The following is a 24,098-nucleotide window of genomic DNA, read 5'->3' as shown; positions in this document are numbered from 1 at the left end:
TTTCGTTGGTCTTAACGCCAACCTCATCAGGCTCTCTGTATTAACAAAAACAAAAACAAAAATATGTTATTAGTCTACTATAAATTTTTATAATAACGACTTTTCAGAAATAAATAATTACTCACGTCTATACTATTATGACGATCGTTACAAACTGCTGGTCGCCTCAAATAAATAAAGTTAGTGTCGAACATGTATGTATTTCCATATATAAATGGAAACAATAAATGTATGCTTCTTGCGAATGTAGATAACGTGTGTACATATCTACAATAAAGAGTTAAAAGAGATTACTTATGAAATCTTTATATGTGTTATTGAGAAATGAGGAGTCCTCTTTTTTATTTATTGTGTGTTTTTTAGAGTGTATGTGTAACATTTCTGATGTTTATCTTTTCTGTCTATTTGGTTTATAATCTCGGATTTTGGTTTGAGAAAAAATAAAATCATGGTTGAATTCTTTCATGTGTGAAGCGACAATTTCATCTTTCTTTGTACTTTTGTGTTCATTCAGGCGTTTTTTCAATGCTCTCTTGTCTTACCTACGTATAATGCGGAGCAAGAATCACAAGCTAAATGATACACGACGTTGGTTTGACTGAGCTTATCAATTTTATCCTTCCCAAGAATGATAACACTGCCCAATTTGTTTTGAATAATAGGGTAAAATTGTATGTTTAATTTTTTCAAAGTTTTTAAACAAAATTTAAAAAATAATGGGTTGTAAGAAATAAAAGTTTTTATTTTAGCATGTAAATTGTCATTTAGTAGATTGTATTTATCATTATTTGTATTTTTTATTTGGTGAGGTCTTTTCTTGATATATTTTTGTATAAAAAGTACAGTATAGTCATTATCGCGTGAAATTCTTTTAGCTATGAGAATGTTCTTCCTGTGGTGAGACTTGTCAGATAAAAGTATGGCTCGATCAACCAAACCGTATACCACATTGAGTTTTAACGATTGGGGATGGTTAATATTAAAATTAATCATTCTATTGGATGAAGTTGGCTTAACATACCAATTCGTGGTTATTTTTAAGTTTTTACGTGTAATTGTAATTTATAGAGTTGTTTTCTCTACTTCGCAAGTGAATTTTAAGTGATTGTCTTGTTTGTTAAAAATCTGTAAAAATAGTTGTGCCTGATCTTTGTGTGCACATATGAGAGTGTCGTAGACATATCTTTTATATATACAAGGAACACAATTATGATTTATTTTTAATAAGCGCAGGGCTTCCGTCTCAAGATCTTCTAAAACTAAATCAGCAAATAGTGGAGAGACAGGATAACCCATTGAGCTGCCAAAAATCTGTTTATAAAATTTTTTATTAAAGGTGAAGTAAACATTGTTGAATTTCAAGTTATTATGGAAATAACTGAGAGCAAAACGACATGTTTAACAAACGACATGATGTCAAATGTTTATTTAGCTAACATTATAATTAAAAAATTTCATATTAAATCATAGAAGACGTACCGCATGACTTGCCAGGTTTGAAATTGCTTTAGATTTTACTTAATCGATAACTTGGTATTATACTCAGATTGACAACTTCTAATTTAAGGTATTATTGTTGCAGCTAAAACGTAGACTAGCAGAAGAATTGAATCACATGGTTTGGGTTTGTGTGTCCTAGTTGTCTAGAAAAACTGTGTTGTAGTGGTACAAACGAATTCTAGAGCAGGCCTGGTAAGTTATGTGATACGTCTTCTACCATTCAATATTAAGTTCTTAAATTATAATGTTTGATAAAAAACGTACAACATCAACTATGTGTTTAATTCAGTGGAAATGTAATACTTTATTTAATATGGATATTATTAAATTAAAAGACAAGCATTTTTGTGATATATGAATTGATAATTAACATATACCTTTGCCAAATTTCGTACTTTCTCATAAATTATGTTTTTTCTCAATTACTGTAGATTTATAATAATTAACTTCAAAAACTTGAGTACTTTTTATTGATCTTATAACTTTAAAACAATAAAAATTTGTTGAGTAATTCGTGGATAAATAATGTTTGTTGTAGAATCATCTCTTGATTGTAAGTATATTATATATGTGTGTGTGTGCGTGGGTGTGTATGTATGCGTGTGTGTGAATGTTTGTATGTATGTATGTATGTATGTATGTATGTACGTATGTATGTATTTTTATATATGTATGTATGTATGTATGTATGTATGTATGTTAATTTGTATTTAAAAGCCATCAAACTACAAGTGTCGTTATTAAGTTACTTCCAGTCTTTTATAATATTTTTATTAAAACTTTTTTTGTAATACCATTAAACATTTTTTTATATTCGAATATTAAATTTTATTTGAATTTCTTACTTGAACAGTAGCTATTGATCTTACTTCTATGCGAGGCCAAAATTTGGTGTTAATATACAACAAAGAAAATTCAGTATTGATTACTAATAATGAAATTGGTTGACAAATCATGCAGAAATCATTTCCTTTTGAATAATAAGGTAAAAGTACCGATGCTGGGACGCACTTTTTGATTCAGTCCTAATAGTGGAACAGTCAATAACTAATAAACTGTTAAGAATTTTGTCATAAATTAATTTCCGATGTTAAAAGTGGTGTCTTATTATATCAATAAAACTTATCATCTATTTTCAATTGCATTGCAATAAAAAAAAAGGTTTAAAAAATAGCTGTCTCATTATACATACAATTTAAAACATAACCCCAAATTTCAGATGTCCCGTTGGTGAAACACATAGATTCCATTGAAATAACATGTACGTTTCGCCATTGAGACATCGCTTACCACTATTGGGACATGCATTCTCAATGGTGTTTCGTGTTAGGTACAACATTACGGAGTAACTTTTTATTAATTATAATTAATTCTTGCTAAGACGACATTATAAAAAATTGTGTGATAAGTCGGAACACAAAATATATAAATAACAATTTAAGTGTTCATGTTATCTCCTAAATATGATTTTATGTGAATTTTTAAACGCAATTTCACCAAAAATCGTCCCAGCATCGGTACTTTTACCATAGTTGACGTAATTAGGCTGTACATGTAATATCCATGCTAACAATTATCTTACACTTGCATAAGTTGTACTTTTATTCAAGGTAGTTTTTTATGGTAATTAATATCTTCAAATCTAATCCCAACAGGCCACATAATTTTGTATGTTTTCTCTTCAAATTACTAATTGATTTTAATTTGATACATTTTAAGACATTTAATTAGAAGTGATTTAATTCACTGTTTGTTGGTTGTTTTTAAATATTAATTCGCTTAAGCCGTAATAAATCAATAAAAAATGATCCAAGAGACGGTGTACCCTTTTCAATCCTAAGAAATAAATCAAACAACAATTTATGCACTTCTAGGTAACCATACAAAATACTAGCAGCCCCGTCTCGGCTTTACCTAAGATTCACTGAATGCAGGACTTTAGTGTGTTGACCCATAATGTAAAATATTTTTTAGTATATGAATGTTTAAAAATTTTGCAACTATTATTGACACTTCTCGGAATAAAACATTTGAATTGAAAAACGTTTGTTTGAAATCCACGCAGTTTTTGTCGAACAATAAGCTATAAAAAAGTTTAAGAAAATATAATGGTGCTGAAAAGCACCGTACACTTCACTCGCTATAAAATAGTTTTTTGACCCTTAAAAAGGGCCGTTGCATTTTCTTACGTTATAACGTATAAAAAAGGGCTATAAAAATTAAAAACTGATTAAATACATATACTTAAAAATATTTTATTTGCAATCAAAAATCTTTACCACCAGAGAATACAAATAAATATTATTCCACCTATTTGAATAGTTGGAAGATTTGAGTAATCAATGTCAGAGTTATAATAAAAAGGTGATCCATCACCTAATGGAATATTTATTCGTCAATTATTACGCTGCTATTCCAATCTCATTAAATTTTCTGTGTCAGTTTTTTGACGTCTAAAATTGTATATATTTTGAGCATTTGAAGTTTTCCTTTTAATTAGCCCTTTTGCAACTCTAGACGTTGTTAAGAACTTAAAAGGGGTTTCTTTTACCTTTGTTAAGTTGTAATTAACTTGTTAGTAAGGTGAATTAACCTATTAAATGGCCCTAAAAAGAAACAGTAAGCTAACCTTTTTCTCAACAAAAATTTCCAGCAAACGTGACTGTCTAAATACCTCAGGATGGTCTTTTCTGGCCTGCTGTTGTAGTACCAGACTGATTGAGAGAAAAACTAAAACGCTCTGAAGCGTTGGAGCTAGTTGTAGTGCTCTTTCCCAATATCTCCTGGTATTACCACGGAGATGTTGGTGTTCAAAGAATTTTCTTTTATTGTCAAGCTCAGTCGTTTTGGTGATTCAAGGTTGATATTGGGTTGTATGGCATGCCTGTCCAGTTGGCTAAGGTTTTTATCTCCTACACAGATTCTCTATCAAGTTCCCCAAGCGCAGAACTCGAAGAGGATTGGTAATCTCTTGCAACGAACAGCTCCGCTCGTGACGTATGCCAATGAATGACTCACTTGGTTTAAAAGTGGATGGCTTCATACATTATATTAGTAAAGGAATCTTGGCAGATTGTTTCAAAATATTTGTTGGAAATAATTAAAGAAAAAATATTTTTCGAAAAGAACTGATAAGACTGATGGTGATTTAGTGGATTTCCAAGATTGTGATGGCACTGTAAGGACCAGTGGTGATAGTGGTGATTTCAATCAAAGATTGATAATAATTACAGCAGATGTTGCTACCCAAACTCCTCCTGGTTTTTTTCCTTGGCTTACTGTTGTAGATTTGCTCTTAACTTACTGCCAGTTAACGACTATGGTAATTAACGACATTCTGCTGGAAAATATAATGAACAGACTTACTGACTTGAATTGAAAGTATAAGTTTTAAAAAATTTTAATTTATCTTACGGCTTTTTTCGTATATTGCTGCAAATAGTCAGAGAATCACAGAGATTATTGTATTACAATTTTAATTTTAAACACATATCACTTCAAAACTTCTAACACTTCTCAATACATTTTTGTGATACGTAGGTCATATATTCTTATTTCAAGATCATAAATGACATTACATATTTTTATCATGTTACTCGTAGATCACATTTTTATCGTACGTTGAGAAATGGTTTTGAATATTTTCATTTGCTTGGGTTTTTGTGAGCTTTTCAACACACACTATTTTTAATAAGTCTATATTTACAGTGCACCAATAAACAAACTTAAACCTTTTTTTTCTTAAAAACTAATTCTTAACCTGATTCAGAGTCATGGGTTGTATCCCAGCCAGAATCCACAAAAAAATGTAAGTGATCCAACCATGGATTGAACTCACGGCCCCCGGAACGATTCGATTAAAAGTAGTTTTGAGTATACTTCAACGTCACCTAGCAGATCCTATTGAACTAAAGTACGACTAAAGAGTTTTTTGTCGAAACTTGGAGCTTATTTATTGTCATCGTTAATAATTTTTCAGAACACAAAACCATGCGAAAACCATCTGGGAAGTTTCAAGAATCAGTATGCAAAATGTCAGCAAGATCGGTTAAGTCGTTTTTGCGATTAGCGATTACGTTTCTTGGAATTTTTTTTCTTCATATATTAGTGATATACATTAAAATTAAGACTAATACATTTCATGATGTAAATATTTGAGTTTATAGTGGTCACTACTATCTCTTGATGGGTCTGCATGCCAAATCCATTTTGCTTCAAAAACTGTCGTTTTATGAGAGAAGGTATAGCAATAATCTTTAGCCACCCAATTTATTTTGCTGCGCCCACTTTGTTAAGGTGGCTCATCCCACCTGTACTACATATTAACGTGATATCAAACTATCACATCTAAAAACACCGGGTGATGAAGCTGCCATAGGTCAAGTAACCTGTATCTTTTTATAAATCACCTAATCGATACAATGTTATACAATATTGCTTGGAAATCCTACATTTTCTTAATATCATTGGGAAGCTCATAATTTTTTTTTTTAATGCCTAGTTTTATAGTGAGAGGTAAAGTATAATTTGCAAGATATTTTATAAAATGTTATCAAGATTAAATGGCCTCCTATAAATGACCACGTTAAATATAAATTTTTAAGTAATTCATTTTGAAAACATGGCAACTAATTTGAAATTTTCTAATATGATTTCATTAATACTCTAGTGTGATTCCTGTAAGTTTCATTCATACATAAAGTATTTTGAAGTTGTGATGAATCACCTAAAAGGCACTGGTTGGACTAGGCGACTTTGAACGGAGTAGGGAAGGCTTAAGTCGTCTTCGGGGTACCAAATCGACTGTTGAAGGTAAACAACGGCGAGGATACTGTATCGAAGGCTCTAAGCATGGAATGATAGTTGCTAACGTTAAAATCCAAGCTGTCGTTGGAACTAATGGGTGACTGGGCGGCAATACGCAGCAAGCAAGATGAACCGAAAGCCAGTGTGATTGGCGTTCGATTTCTTCGGTCCTCGGAGAATAGAGCCAAAGGGTGTGTACAATAGTGGAAGAGAGCGGATGAGAAAAAGAGATAACAGAGAAAATTTGTAGTATCGATATATAGTGATGATTATTGAATATCTACTGCTCTAGCCAATGCTATGTATCTAGGTTTCGCCAAGTGAGAGAAGACCTAGCGATCGCTAAGAATCGGGTTATTAGGAGGGGATGATTTTAAGTAGTCACGCAGTACCACTTTTACACTAAAAACTGCTTTAGCACTTGAGATGAGTGTTCCACACTAAGCAAGCGATAGGCGGTACCATTAGGCAGGAGGTTAAAAATTTATACTGGGCATAGTGATTGAAAATAAAATATGTGAAAACAATCGTAAGTCATAACATAACAAGTACTTGCTTTAACAATTAATAATTAATAAAATAATACCTCAGACGATAATAACTTAGTTTAATGAAAAATAATTTCATATCCTAAGCATCTTATTAGCAACTATAAACACGTTATTTACAAAGATTACAAACTAAAAAATAGAAAGACCAACAAATTTATGACAAGATTTATTAATTCTTCCTAGGAGATTGATGCACAGAGCGCGCAGTAAGGCAAAGCCCCACTAGTAGGAAAATTTTCGTTCATGACAAAATTAAACATCAATAAGTAATTTACAATTGTAAGGGTTTATAACTATACTTTATATTATTACGTACTTTATTTAAATAAGAAATCAATTTATAAATAGAAAAGATAGTTGTTGGAATATAATCTTATAAAACCGTACATTACATACTGTGTTAACCTTTATGTAAAACTCACTTTTACGTAGGCTTATTACAGGTTTTGTTAAATATTTCAAACCATTTTTTATCAGACCTTTTCTTTAAATTTCATTTAAAAATCTTTTTTTCTGATAATAAAACATTCTTACAAAAATTTTCAACCAGATGTATCAAAATAATATCCAATATGAAGTTTTCTTATTAAAAGTTTTTACTAAATCTAAGAAATTTTTTAGTGTAGGTTGCATTAGGACTTGTTGAAAGGAAGAATGACATATTCTACTAAAAGAACCTATACACTTTAATACTAGAATAGAGAATTCTACATTTATGTTGTAAGCTTGTTTTTTTTACTGAGTATAAGATTATCATGTCGTATTCACATACGTATTAAATAATACAGTTAATAAAATTGTTAAGAATTAAAGGGGAAAAATTAGCGTACTAGAGCAAAACCTTAATGTAGGTGTGTAAATTTACTGACAAATTATACAGAAAAGATAATTTTAATAAATAATTATAAAAATAAGATTTACCTCTTATATACATGTGTGTATATATATATATATATATATATATATATATATACATGTATATATACACATGAATTTAAAGTACAATAAGACAATACAATTTTTGTTTTACTTTGTAATAAGGGTCAGAGGTATTGAACAGAAATTCAACCTGTTAAACACAGTGAAGAAACGGAAGAATTTTGTCTTATACGTAATTTTGGTTGCGGATAGATGTGGGCTTCAAGGAGATTATTCAAAAAATTTAATCCAACAAAACAACAAACAGAAATAGTTGCACCTTATATTGAGGAAGGCTAGGTGGTATTACGAATAATAAAAGGGACCAAGAGAAAAGTTTAAGAAATTTAACCCCATTAATTACAGACAAACTGAAACAATTTACTTTATATACAGAGGCTGCTTACGATAATCTAAGAAATAATAAAGGCAGTTTAGTAATCCTGGCTTCTTGTTGTGACTCAATATATGTTGTGCTTGAGGTGGAGGGTGAATCTGATTTAACGTTCAAAAGGCTAGGAAGTAGAGATTTATCTCTAAAAGATATTGGTGATTTATGATTTTTTTTCTCTCTCTATGTATTCAAAATTTCTGTGGCATCAAAGTCTGGAGTGGCCGTAGGTTTGTAAGGAGTTAGTGAACTTCGTTTTTTTTGAGCCTGGCACTTAGTAACTTTGGGCTTCAAATAAGAGAGGAATACTATATGACATACTATACTAATTTTCAAAGCTGAATTTCATTCCATAGTGATTGAGTGTAAACAATGTCTAGGATTTATTACCAATAAGATATTTGAATTTGAATCCGTAATTATTAAAAATACATAAGAATTACACAAATTATTATTTATACAATAGCCTATGTGCACTTTTTTTCGAATTGTATTATTTTGTTGTATTGTATACATCAGAGTAAAATGTATGCGTACGTCCGAAACCATCAACTAAACATTTCACGTTCCAAAGATGTATGATTTACTAGTATTAATTTTCAACAACGATAAGTTTGGTGGTACTGACGTAAAATTGTGAAAGATTATAACTCTTACAAAAACCTAACTAACGGAGACTGATGGTATGTCAAAATAAAAACAATGTAAAATACTTTTCAGAAAACATCTTACCGAACCTTCAAAACAAAATGACAATGACTCTCACAATGTAACGTATCTAGATCACAACTTTGTGCAGCAATGACAACAATATAATAAAAGTGTAATAACGATGCTGTAGTGTCTCCTCGCACTTCACTTCGATGACGTGTTATAGATCCCGCAGTAATGTGGCATAAAATATCAACACCATTAAGAGTGGTATTAACTCAGTGGCAAGCGTGCTTGATATTGAAATAACACCATTCCAAGGGTCGTGGGTTTGATTCCCAGTATATGCAAATTTTTTTAAAAACTTTCGGCGGATTAACTTCGAGTGGACCCGATACACCGTTGATGCAAAGAGTGCTATCTCAAATGGCAAGGTTTTATACCGGAGATATTCCCACTGTACCCATATTATGACAGGTATATTATTAGTTCGGTGATTATTAAATAGGTACAGCAAAACATTTTTACATGAAGGTGGTGAGTTGGTGTCCCTAGTTACTAGGCCAACAGGCTGTTGCGGCAACCCGATGAAAAAAAAAATAAAACATTGACATCATTAGGATACTTTGCAAAATGCAAAGCGTCTATGCTGACTGCACAACACTTTAAATTAAGACTGGAATTAAGGAGTTAAGTAAACAGCAACTATAGCATGACTTCACATAGCAGTGAATGAATACGCCCAGCGACTAACCTCTCACCAATTTGCTTGAGATAACAAATGTAAGCCAACCATTTCATCTACTCTAATAACAGTACAGACACAAGCACCATCCATACCATGCAATGCCTTAAGAAAGAAAAAAAAAAAAGAGGCAACCAACACTTTTAAGTCACCTTTCTACATTTTTCACGATACAAATAAGCGTGAACATCGAATTTCTATCAAATTAAGCAAAAATCATAATCAGTAAGTCATTACTTCCAACTTGGATTTCATCCTACGCTTACTACTGTAGCAAAACACTATAAAAAATTTACTTATCCTTTTATGGGAAATCAAGTAACAAGTTCTTGTAAGAACCAGTGGTTCATCATCATAATTGCTGAGATTATGAAAAACTATTGGTACTGCTCACGAGTTTTGATACTTGAGATTACATACATTGTGAGCTTGGCCTTGACATCTGAGTAAAAAAAGGGAATTAAAATTTAAAGAGAAATATTTTCTCAATTAAAAAAGTAACAAATGTAATACTTACTTTCCAGTAGAACAGCAATGATCGTAAACTTTTTCATTATTTTTAATATACTTTTCACATAAATGACATTTGCCAGCGTCGAAAAAATCAAAATTTCTCTTCTTCAGTTAATAATCTTATTGGCATTGGATCGTTGTACGTGCTTTGTAAATCTAATGCGAGATCTTGCGTTTCTATTACAAACCAGGTCGCTGTATCTCCACTGCTTTTAGTTTCCTTTCTGTAGCAACCGTATCATCATTTAGCTTTATCAAAACTTTACTTTCAATACTATGCTTGAATACTATGCTTCATGGTGTTATACTGCTCGCTCGCTACTATGTAAAAGTTTTAACAAACACTCAAAGTCTGTGTATTCTATGAATGCGTAGAACCTGCGCACTTACAACTTGCGCAATTCCCTTTTTCAAAAGGAAAGGAAAAGGAGAGGAAGAGGTCCCATGTGACTCAGCTCGCGTGTGTGCGCACCTACACCTTGCAATATATATGTATTGTTAAAGAACTTTCTACCAGCCTAAATAAGTCTTAATCCATACGTAGTGGCATTTTGTATTATTATTATTATTATTATTATTATTATTATTATTATTATTATTATTATTATTATTATTATTATTATTATTATTAGCACTATTATCACCATCGTGGCTTTGTTCTACATATTATTTCTATAAATTTCTCCCATCATTTTAATCTTTTTCTTCATTTCTTAAATTTTCTTTCACCTTATCTTCATTAACTGCCGTAGCATTAAAAAAATCATCATGTACTTCGTTAATATTTTTTTTTGCTTTTCTTTCACTATGCGTATCAATATAATAATTTTGTATAAGCAGCAAACTAATATGTGTCTTTTTTTTCTGATGACAAATAAAGGGTTAAATCTTTATAAATATTTATACTTTTCTCTAAAAAATATACATTAATAGACACATGATTCTGAATTTTAAATTTTGTAACCTGCTCAGGCTGGACTGGACAGGTGATTCATTCAAAATTGTGACTGTTTTTGTATTGTATACAACTGGACACTCGTTGTGCATTACAATTTACTGAATGTAAACCTGAAAAAATGGCCCATTTGAAGTATTGCTGATCTGCATTCTGCACTACGAAGTTCTAGGTAAGAAGTACCGCTTACATGCGTGGAACTTGTTTACATTGACTATTTGATTTAAAATTGAATGGAAAGTCCCTCAGTATCTCGATACTGAAATTGTTTTGTCTGTAAAAATATACTTTTAGATATTTGTTTCAAACAGTTCATGTAGATTTTTTGTATAAAAAATGTAACTTTAACAGACTCTGTATTATTTTTCACCATTAAAAACTCTGCTGCCAATACCGTATTAATTTTCAATGTATTCTGCTCGTCGAGAATTTCTTCCACTTCTACAATAAATATTTTTTCCGCAGATTTAAGAAATTTTACTTTATCTAAATACCTTGTGAGGTCACAAATATTTTAAATTATTTCTCATTTAAATATTCAGATGTACCACCAAAAGAAAGCTAGCGTGAATTGGAATCCACGCGCCATTAAGAAATGTAGAAGCGCCTTAATACTCAATCGTATGACATGGATATACACCTTATACTAGAGCTTGCAACCATTATATCTAAACCGCTAAATCAAAGTTGCAAACACCGCTGCTTCTCTGAAGGATATAAAAGGCCTATGCCAGCCCATATAAATCACTTTTGCCTTAAGCAACGAGTCCGGCACTTTGGCTAAGGAGCTCTGCTCTTCCAAGCGCTGTTGTACATTTATGATACCACGATAAGTAGCGAAGTTTTATATATATATATATACACACATTTTATTGTTGCCTTCTATATTACATCTTTCAACGGGTGACGACGAGGCTATTGCAGTCTCCTAGTTTTTCCCGTTCACCAGTAATGTTAGTCTCTCGTTATTCGGGTAATGAGCGGATCTCTGAGGCAGTGCAAACCGGAGCTATCCTCTAGGTAAGGTAGCTGGTGAACCAACAGATCTTTAGGGCAGTACGAACTAAAGTGATCCGAAGGCATTGGTGAGTTACCACACCCAAAGGTATCACAAGAGAGTAATTAAATTAATACACAGTAAATAAATAATCCCGGGACATAGTGTATCACGAGTCAGGGGCATTGTTAATCTGATTACGTTTCTAGACAATCCCACTGAGGTATCTCGTAATACATGTTAGCGGCACTACAAATCCAGCTTTGTATCTACTTTGTATCTACGAGCTCTCATTGCCTTCTGTCCTTCTTAAAGGTGGATCGCTGAAACACTAATATACATGAATATATGACGTCACGTGTAAGAACTCCATCGAAAAGTATACCGTGATTTTCAATGAATATATCTATATACAATCGCGACCCTCACAACCTATTATTTCTTATAAAAACTGTCCTTATGCGATTTTTAAAAGCACTGTTAATATATTTCCATGTAACAGACTAATCATCATCTGCATTATCTGATTATTCATCGATTCCTGATCCTCACATTTTTACCATTTAATAAAATGCTGCTAAAAATGTTGATAAATGACACTCAATAATTAATATCTTTTTTCCACTGGACATGAGGATTTTGCAGACAGTTTGAAATACTTTTAAGCACTATTTCACTATTAACAATGATATCTTGATTTCAATATCAATTTAACGCTATATTACAAGCTTTACGTCACCTTAACGATATCAGCATTAGCAAATTCTTGCGGAGTTATCCATCATATGTACAGCTTCTGTTAAAGTACTCAAATAAATGGCACGCTGCATGAACTTTTCTTTTATACTGATTTGCCTCTGAAAAAGCGATACCAGTGATAAATAGCGGTGACTAGCAGTTGTATATAAATAGATTACTATACCCATACAGGGGTTAGTAAACTTATAATCGTCACAACATTAAGATGATGAAGTACGGGGTTGATGTTCAAGGCTTTAAAACCATGCACAACAAATTTATTTCTAAAGAGGTCGCTATTATACCTCAAAAAAAAGCTATACCATCAGTTTTTGTATACAAACCCCATATTCTTGGGCAGAGCTCTTGCCTAAAAAGAAATGTAAAAAACGATGGTAAGAATTTAGTTACCACTGTTTTTATTGCAGCTCAGGTGAAGTTCCCTACAAGGATCTAGATACAAGTTTTCAAGCCATCATGAAAGAAGATAATATTATTCATGTACAAGGTTAAAAGAAAACCGAATGGTCTGTACCCTGTGCAATTTTATAGGTACGTTACTTATAAGCATGCATGTAGATAAGAAATGATTGACATATTACTTGGCAAGGTACTGTGTCAAAAATAAATGAGCCAGCGTTGGGTAGCTGAAAGGAATACGTGATCTGCTTTATGGTACTCAATTAGTATATATTTTAACTCTAACAACTCGATACACCAGCTTATGAGAAGAAAAAATATAACGCCAGTGTATTATACACCAAAATTACAGAGGGAATAGTCATCTTCTATGACTAACGCGTGAACGCGTGTGTGTGTCAGTGTGTAAATAAGAAACTCTCGCTGTACTCGTAGGTAAGGTACTGCGGTAAGATGAGTAAGCCAACGTTCGCATGTGCTTTCGGTAATTAAATAGTATACATGTTTCATCTGGCTACTTTCATTACTCTATGCGCCCGCTCTCAAAAAGAGAAAAAATATTACGCTAGTACATTTTACGTTTAAGTAGGGAGCGATGTATCAGCAGTCACGGCTAATGCATACATGTATGGTAAATAAAAAATAATAGTTATATTCATTGGCAAGGCACTGTGTCAAAAATGTGTGAACAAGCGTTGAGCAATTAAAAGAGATACGCCATCTATTTTGGTTATAAAATAGTATACATATTTTCTCTGACAACTCGCATTACTTGATACCTCTGCTCTTAAAAAGGAAGCTACACTGGTATATTATACGCCTAAACGAGAAGCAAAAAGTCGTCGCCCACAGCCAACGCATTCGTGTAGATAAAAAATAATATCTCTATTATTTGACAAAATGCTGCATCGAGTAAGCTAGTGTTGATCAGTTGAAAGATACATGCAATCCACTTTTCGTTAAAAAGCGGCATACATTTTTTTTCTAAAAACTCGATACGTCCGCTTTCGAAAAGAAAAAAAGGAAAGATTACACTGAGACGCTTAAATAATCAGAGAAAAAAGAAACATCCGCTGATGAGAACTTCCCATTACCTCTCCTCGACGCAGTACCCCATAGGTCACTTCCCCCACCAACGCCTAGGTGGGAGCTGGAAGTGTTAGAATCCCTACAGTTTAATTTTAAGTGTTCATCAAAATCGGTTAACTGTTGCATGGCTGAATATTTTACCAATTTCTAACCGTACAGGAAAAAATTTAAAAGACGTTTTATTTGCTTAACTTTGGTTATTAAAATTATTAAGGCGAGTAATTGAATCAATTGATATTTTGCATCCAATATTAGTTTGGCTAGGCAACTTATTTTTTCAGTTCAAACTATTTATTTGTGAAAAAATTGAAATGAAACTGGATCTCTTTCTCACTAATAAAGCGCGTAACCAATTTGGATACGGTCTCAGTGACTCCCTTTCCTCAATTGCTGCGTATGAAAATTTTTTACAAATTAGTAGTTTTAACTGAAAGAATGAGTTGCCCAGTCAAACTCGTATTGGATGGAAAATGTCGATAAATTTAATTACTCGCATTAATATTTACCTATCGATCAAACTAGATTATTTTTTAATGTAGTGCATATCAATGAGCATGCGTGGACTGAAAAATCGCCAAAACTCTAAATGTAGCAATGGAGAAGAGGGAGTCACTGAGATATCGGTGGAAAAATTGGTTACACAATTTCCCAGCAAGAATGAGGTTCAGATTCGAGGCTTGGTTGAGGTGGCACTTATTTTAAATTTTTGCGTATGAAAATTTTTCTACAAATTAGTAGTTTGAACAGAAAAAATAAGTTGCCGAGGCAAACTCGTGTTAAATGGCAAATGTCGATAGATTAAATTACTTGCATCAATGCTTACTCATCGATGTACGACAGCTTATAAAAATACTAATGATTCTAAATTTTCTAGAGCTGCACGTTGTATTAAAACAAATCATTGTCATCGTTTTTTATTTATGTGTATAGTCACTACAAAATCTGCAGTGCGTACATGCCAAAAAGTACGTACACCCTGAGATACTCAACCACACGAACAGAAGGCACTCATTTTTAAAATAAGCCAGGATGTGCTTAAGATGATTGTCACACCCTACATAATTTCCCTCAGAATGTATTATTAAACAAAATTCTAGAATAATATTGGGATACAAAAATAATTAATATTCGGCTTCAAAAATCATACATGTAAAATAGTTTTCTTACTAAAGTGAGTAGTTTTATAAATACACCACCCTTTTTTAATACTTATTTTTCTTTATCAATTAATATTTTTTAATATTTTATAGTGAAAAAAAACTTACTCCATCTAGAAGAGTATCTTTAAGCATCCTCATACGATCTCTAACATGAGGGAAAGTCAATCCATCAACTTCGAAAATACTATTGTCACGATCGATGAAATAAACTTGACCATCTTCACAAACAAACATCATATACCTAGTGCCATCAGCTTTCCATGATACTTTATAAGGTTTCTCGTGAAGTAAACGTAAATTATCAAAATCTAAAGTGACTGGTTGCGAGCCCGGAAAACCGGTACTTTTCCATTCACAAATAACTTGAACTCGACGTTGAATAACATGTGCTTTTTGAAAATCTAAGATAGGTTTGACTCCTGGTATACCAGCCATAAAAACTGGATTCTTGTTGAAGTTTTCTGTTCGGCGCTTTTTAAAAGCAGGTTCTAAAGAAGTAGTGTTTTCACTTGTAGAATCATTTTGATCATCTGCATTAGAATCATCATATTCCAAACACCATGCAGGACGAGGATGTGGATCAGGAGCATCTTCAATATCATCATATCGAAGATACAGTTCTCTGATATAATCATTTTTATATATTCCTGGTGGTCTGGACTCAGAGAACTTTACTAAAGATGCATCAAGACTGCATTCGTCAGTTTCTACGAGATAACTGACAATAAGGAATCCAGTTCTATTAAATCCATGTGTGCAATGAACACCAATTATTTCTAACGGGTTATGAGCAATAAAATTTTTACAAACTTGCACAAAAGTTTTTGTTTGATCACGTGAAGGTGGTTCTCCGTAACCTCTACATTGCAATTTTAAGTACCGAACACCATTTTTTTCCACTTCTTTTTTATCGTAAAACCTTGAAGTATTAGTCAAGTCAATCCAAAGTCCAAGCTTAAGCCGCTGACTTTTTAAAAAAGCTAACAGCATTGCTACCGTAAAACGGCACTCCTCGGATACTTGATCGTTATATTTTGAGGACAGTGGAGTCTTAAAAGCCAAAAATTTATCATGAATCAGGTTAATTGATTTACGTGGGCAATGTAACCAACGGGGAGGAACAGGACCCTTGCTCTCTTTATCCCAATCAGTCATTATTGATTTAACGTTTTTTACATACACGTTAACTTAAAAAGTCCATGCAGATAAACTATTACTTCCAACCTGGAATGGTAATGATAATAAAGTATTTAAAATAAAAATAAAAAGGCATTGACATTAAAATTTTCAGACAATTTTGTATCATTTAAGAAAGTAACTCGCTCAAATTTAAAATAAAAAGTTTTCTGATGATTTTGCATAAAACAATACATTTCAGTTGTAGAATGATCTTTAATCTATGAGACTGTAATAGAGATGATTCGATCTATGTTGAAAAAAAACATTTTTCTGTTAAAACGAGACTTAATACTATAAGTGAGTTTTTCGTAAGACTATTTTTGAGTTAAATAAGATAACGAAAAAAAAAGTTCCTATTATAATCCAAATTTTTACTCTTTTTTTGTTAAAGCCGATACTTGTTTAAACGAAAAGGTTTATTAAACTTGACCACAACTATTTCTATACTTTTCAAAATTTTTAATTATTTTTTTAAGCTCTGACATTATTTTTTAGTAACACCGATTAATCAGCAAAAACTTTTTAGTTTTTATGATTCTACATAAAGTAACTATGAATTACTTTGTGTAATGCAAGGGGATTTTTGAAGTGGTCTCGTTAAAATGCCCCTATAAGCTTATTGTTTTTAAAAACCTTATGATATGGTGTACGTACAACATGAACATAATAATGCGATTCTTTAAGTAGGTTCTAAGAAGTTGGAGTTTAGGTGTCAAATTATATGATATTTTATGTTACAGTGCACCAGTTAATTAATCACAGTGCCCCTCGAGTACGTACCGGGGAGTTGGAATCCTCAGAGTTGGATTACACTAAATTTAACGTCTTAATACACTTGATGGATAGTTATGTTTCTAACATAAGGCCAAATCAATTAAGCGTTTAGTAGTAAGATTGGACTAAGTTCAACGGAGTTTTGGTGCCTGAATACAATTGAGTACACTTAAGAAACGGATTTATTGCTGTCAAAGTGCAGCAAGATTACATTTTCCAGTACCTGGACTCTTAATGCTCTATAATGCATTCATGGAACAGTAGCAATGTCCATGTGCTTCACCGTGACTTACAAGAATGTATTATTTAAGACTCCAAAACTAAGGCTTCTGGAACGCACTGATAAAATAGCGTCATTATCAACAGGGTATAAGACGTACTTGAAATGAAAATTACATGTTTTTTAACATCTTGACACTAAGCTTCCCAAAAGTACTGTAGAAAGTCACGTACATAACTATAGGATGTGCTTTATATATATATATATATATATATATATATATATATATATATATATACATACAGCCTGATATGTAACGGTGGCATTTCCCAAGAACAGCGTGAAAAGAGATTTTTTCTGAAGCGAACCCCGTTGGAATTAATTTTTTAAGGGCAAATAGCTTGTTGTATAGTACAGGTACAACATGGCGATCCCATGAGAATGTGAACTCGTGGGATACTTGCAGTTATTTCTCTTACAGACGAAGCCGTTGACTTATAATTTTTGTCTTCATACTGATTCTTATTGTTCCTGCTTTGAGATCTCAAATCTAACTTTATAAGCTCTTCCTCGTTATCTTTGTTTTTTACTGTAATTATTTATTATTCATATCATCTACTGACTCCAGGGGAAAAATAGAGTAAATTTCCGAACTCTTACGTAGCATCAAATGGTTTCATTTTATGTTAAAATTTAATGGATGATATACATGCATGGGTAAAATTTAGGATGTGGTAAAAGTTTAAGGTGGAAAACAAAAAATAATTAAATTAGCCTCAGAAGGGAGCCTGGCTGATGAAGTACTTGTATTAGTCAGCAATCACTAAACTTAGTACAACAGTGCTTCTGGATGTAGCGCATATTGAAGCGTTGTGAGCTGAGATGTTATCCAATCGCCATTTCAAACTCATTATGCTAGAATCCAATAGATGAGTAGTTACATAAACAAAAATCTTTAAGTTTAATAATGTGAACAGTGTATATAATAAAAGTCATAATTGATTCGCTATGATGATGTCATTAGAGAGGCAGTCTGAAATCATTTATCATTTCAACACGTACTCTAACGGAAAAGACCAAAACGTCGGTGGTAGCAACTAGGATTTTTTTTGCTTTATAAGAGTTACAATAAATGACACATCCTAAGTCAGCATAGTACCATTGATTCTTATTACAAATAAAAGCGTAATCTTTAGATAGCCAGGTATAAGGTTGTTAATTATGACAATTAGTTAGTTTTAAGGCTATATTTATTTTCTTATCTAAAGATATAAGTTAATTTGAATTATGATTAACGGAAACATAACGAAACAGATGAAATACAAAAAAAAGGATTAAAAAATAAAGTACTACAAAAATAAACTTATAAAATCATAAATACTACTCGAAATGTTTACCACCATGTTCAAGGCAGCATTGGAGTCTGCGTACAAAATTATCCAATGCTCTGTCCACCATTTCTGGTGTGACGCTTGCAAACACAGCTCTTATGCAGTCTTCCAGATCTTCTGATTTGTTGACTGGATGTCTGTAGACTAAATCTTTTATCATACCACAGAGAAAGTAATCCAGAGGATTAAGGTCAGAAGAGCGGGGAGGCCAGGTAATAGAACATGACAACACATGGTTATAAGGGTAATGATAGGATTAGTGGTTTGGAAAGGATGCAGTACTTCTGACCTGCATAAGATTAGAAAAAAAAGGATAAAGAATAATTAAAAGTTAAACCTGATTTTGATATTTAGGAAGGGTAAATTAATGACGCTGGTCATGATGGAAATGGTTAGGAATCGATATGTGTTGTTGCTTTTGATTTGTACAGGATTATTATCTCTCACCAAATACAAAACGATACAAAGTCAATCTTATGTTTTAATTTTGCTTTTTATGTTTGACGAACTTCTGACGAATTCTTATTATTTTTCACGAATTCGTATCAAAGTACACAAATGGCAATGGCACGAGAGTGCCTATTCCATGGCACAAAAAAATTTAACTCGTAAGTTATACTGTTAGTTATGAAAACCATAAGACAATAGTTTAAAGCTTATGAATTTTGTGCCAGTGCCTTAATATGCCCTGTATTGTTAATACCATATACTTATTAACTGAGTATTTTTGTAAGTTTACTGACGTCAGGACTGGAGAGACAAAATATAAGTAGCTGTTAGAGAAAAAAACGAGCTCTACCTAGTAGAGTTATCTCTAGGTAGCTAATAGTCATGCTATCTCTTTTTCAAGGTTTGATAAAGTAGGTTTTCACTGGAGATACTCCCACTGTGTACATGCATAATAGGTATGATAACAGCTAGGTGATTGATAAATAGGTGTGGCGATACACCTCCACGCATAGATAGTGAGTGGTTGGCTCCAGTAACTAGGCCAGTAGGCTGTTGCAATAATCTGCTAAAGAAAAAAAACAAAAAAACAAAACAAAAAAAAGAACAAAGTGTTGTACTTTGAATTTGGCAAATAAAAGCAAAGTTTATATTAATATAGTTAAGTATATTTTTTGGAAGTTTAAGAAAATATTGATAATATTTGATAAATAAGTCAATGAATAACCTCCTCTGCCGATCCAACGTCCAGGAAAAATTTTGTCAAGGGTATCAATAATAAGTCAAGCTAAGTGCGCAGGAGCCCCGTCATGTTAATACCACATATGCTCTCGCACATTCTGTGGTAAATTTTACAGCATTTGCGAAAGGCTGTGTAATAAGAACGTACGGTAGCCAGCAGCAGTCAGACGGTCTTTAAATCGATGAGGCCCGATGTATTATTTGTTTCAATAATGTAATATCTAGTGCACAAAAATTCTTTACAAAATTGTAATTGTTATGAAGTTGGGTTAGTGGAGATAGAGGTACAAATGAGAAATTTTGAGAAAGATTACTACAGTTTATCTATTGCCAAATGTCAGACATGTGATAGGAGACAAAATGATTTAAAAAATGAAACAATTATAGTTTTTTAGTGACAATCACGCTTTCTTGTATGCAACAACGAATATCTTCAATGTATAATTATACTTTTCTTTTGAAAGATCATATCTGTAAGTACCCTCGCATACTTTCGAAGACTTCACAGTTTATCGCTGTTTAGAAATAAAAAAACAAGCCATCTATAGTATTTACTTTGTCACAACTCTCCTTTGTGCTTCTGAGATTTACTCTCTTTTCCCGGGGATAAGTATATAGTATAATTAATCAATAATTACAGTAAAAAACGAAGACATCAAGGAAGAGCTTATAAAGTTAGATTTGAGATCTCAAAGTTAAAACAATAACAATGAGTATGAAGATAAAAGACAGAAAAAAATGGCTTTGTCTGCAAGAGAATTAACTGCGAGTATCCCACGAGTTTTCATTTTTCTGGGATCGTCATGTTGTACCTGTTCTATACAATCAGTAATTTGCTCTAAAAAATTAATTCCGACGGGGTTGGCTTCAGAAAAAATCGCTCTTCTCGGGAAACGCCACCGTAATATATCAGGCTATATATATATATATATATATATATATATATATATATATATATATATATATATAAATAGTTGTGCTATACGTTCGGCTCCTGTGAAGGGCACTACTCTGGGCACTTAGTACTTGGGAGTAGGAAGGGAAGAAGGTTGGGGAGGCCTCGTATCACTGGGAAAGAGTAGGGGGAAATTAGGCAATTTTGTTTGAGAAGGTCGCCTGTTTCCTTCATGAGGAGCAGTGCGGGGTGAAAAAGCACATGTGAAAATTCACAGAGAAACTTGCTCGAAAAAGCCACACTGGCCGGGAATCGAACGGCAGTCTCCCACGTGCTGTCCCACAATCTAACCGACTGAGCCAACACGCGCTCCTGTACATATATATAATTAATATCGTTTAGTGTTATTTGATACATCATAAATCATAACCTAGAAATACATGTAATCCAACGTAATGGTATGGAACTCTTCGTAGCGCATTAATGTAACAGCTTCATGGTCATCTCAATCATCTTGACAACAAATTTTTTCAGTCTATTATTATATCGAAACGCAGTGTTATAATTCACTAGACCTAATTTTTTTCAGGGTTGTAAGGGTACAATATTATTGTCAAATAATTCTTTAAAAAAACTTTCTCAAGTTAAGAGCTCTCTTTCGAAAATTCAAGTACCAAACTTTCTAACAAGAAAGCCTCATAATAATGCTTTATTAAATTACGTTCTATAAATCTTTGAAATTTGAAAAAATTAATTAACACCATATTACTGACTTAATCATGCATCTTCACCAACCATGAAATTTAAAAAAAGTTGTAACAAAATGTTAAATACGTCGTATTAATATTCATACTCGCATACATGAAAATTAAAAAGAAAAAATGTGCCAAAGCCTGTGATTTTTATAGCACATGACGTAAGTGATACTTTTTCTTGCTGACAGAAGAAAGAGAATAAGAAAAGTTGATATGAGTTGCCATTTGCTGTGTCTCTTCTTCTTTACTTGTGCTTCTTTAAGCGAGCTGGAGTATGATTTATTAAAATTTGTACAATATCTAAAAATCTTTGCGATAGATATAATAAGTTCCTAAAGCCAATTTTAGACAAACCATACATTCTAAATACAAAATTACTCTTTTGAATTTAAAATTAAATAAAAATCATGTTTTTGTTTGAAAAGACATTATAATCCATTCATATTATGTAAAAGTAACGCTTGAAAGTAAGATTGCAGAAACTCAGTATTGATATTAGACCACAAAGTCGTCATCCACAATTTGAATCCTTCCAATTCAAACGGAGAAATTTGCATCATACGAAAAACAAAAAATAAATAGACTATAGTAGTTATGTAATATTTAAAAATCTCATGGTAGACATAATTTGAAGATGTTAAATACTTATTATTACTTGCAAAAAAGTAATCCTAGAAAAATTAAAATTTCCGTGTGGTATGGATATGATTTGTTTATATAATAAATAAAGAAGTAGCCTAATTTTGCTCAAAAAATCTAGCAAAATGCAAGTGAATACCCTTTAAAAGAACATATCTTTTCTCTATTTGGTGCTACTCAAATTTTTAGAAATTGGAGTATACTAACGTAGACAGGAAGACCGTAAAAATTTTTAATCATACTAGTTAGTGACTTTTTGCTTCGCTAACTTGATCACAGAAGCTTTTACAGTACATATGTTAATGATTATTGACTTAATGTGCAAAAAAACGAGTTATAAGTATAGGTGATAAAAAGGTATTAACAATAAATCAATAAAAAGTGTAAAACATGTATATATTTTTCTGTTCTCCTTCCCTTATAATCATTTCAAACTAAACTACACAAACGTCACATACAGATAAATAAGCACTTCTAACAAATAAATACATAACTTAACAAAACCTTTTTTACTTCTGTTTCCTTAGAACTATTCTATATTCAAAGATACATAAAGATAGGTATAGTGGGTTAGCAATAAAATAATTCACTCTACTCGCGTATCTGCACTTGACTGTTGACCGATTCAATCTGACCCCCCCCCCCTTTTTACGCCTTTATTGGGCCCTTTCCTCAATCTACTCACACCCTGCGTCCTTGCGCTATGCCAACACTTTTCTTATGTAAAAAAATGAGTTAATTTGAGTATCACGGTTCAGTCAGTCTCGAAACTCGTTCATTCTTTGACATGATTTGTTGTAGTGAAAACAAATTTCTTCTTTTAATTTGTGTTTTGAATTAGACTGATTCATATCTCGAAAATAAAATAAGTTTTATGGAGCTTTACGTTGTAATCGCAACGTATGTTTACAAGTTCTTAAGTACCGTCGTAGTTCTTCTGATTATTTTTAGGTTTTATCAGTAGGAGTACTTTAACAATTTGGTAAGGACTTTCAAATTTCAACTTATGTTAAGGTAAGTTTCTGGCTGTATTATCGAAGTTTTTTAGTAAAAGTTTTTTAGTTTTTTGTAACATAATCTCGTACATCATAACTACTTTCTTACTTATGCTTTTTATTAGTTTGTTCTTTGACTTCTTGTTGTTTTTAGACTGTTTTTTTGCTCGCATTACTCCACAAATTCTCTAAATTTCTCTTGCCTTCATTTACATAATTTTGTGAGAATTCGAATACAGGGTCATCGCTTTAGTCGGATTCTTCGCTGAGTTTCTCTAAAAAGTAATTTGCGAGATATTCCATCTGTTATCCATAGACTGTATTATTAAGAGTGAATTTAATATCAATTTATATCTTCACATACTTTTTTTCAAACTTTTTTTCGAGACAATAGGCATCACAACATAGACATAGTAGTTTTATTTACCCTTTAGATTTAACCATTTGCTTGAGATGACCCAGAGATAGTACGAACGAGTTTTATTTCGCACTATTTAAAAAAGTTAACTCATTAGAAATAAAGCATTCTCTTATTCTTTATAATAGTATCTGGTTTACTATAGTACGAAAAGTATATTTTTAAATCAGTAATTACTTTTTTTACCGTATGCAAATTTTTTAGAAACGA

General features: G+C 32.1%; 1 protein-coding gene across 5 annotated transcripts in view; it reads right to left on the bottom strand.

The window, feature by feature from the left end:
* The window catches only part of mRNA-cap (RNA guanylyltransferase and 5'-phosphatase mRNA capping enzyme), a 121,431-nt gene that overhangs the window by 41,775 nt on the left and 55,558 nt on the right, over positions 1–24,098 (bottom strand). For all 5 annotated transcript variants that reach the window (XM_089589931.1, XM_014354509.2, XM_014354511.2 and 2 more), the window contains one exon: positions 15,540–16,658. In XM_089589931.1, coding sequence (XP_089446057.1) covers positions 15,540–16,589 — 1,050 coding nt within the window. In that variant the 5' untranslated portion in view covers positions 16,590–16,658. The remainder of the gene's footprint in view (positions 1–15,539; positions 16,659–24,098) is intronic.

The sequence above is a fragment of the Copidosoma floridanum genome, unplaced genomic scaffold (assembly GCF_036245765.1).
Source record: "Copidosoma floridanum isolate Cflo_tuat_1 unplaced genomic scaffold, Cflo_Japanese_pri ptg000011l, whole genome shotgun sequence".
NCBI classification, from domain to species: domain Eukaryota; kingdom Metazoa; phylum Arthropoda; class Insecta; order Hymenoptera; family Encyrtidae; genus Copidosoma; species Copidosoma floridanum.
The sequence above is the reverse complement of the archived record's forward strand: the minus strand, read 5'-3'. Positions and strand labels throughout refer to the sequence as shown.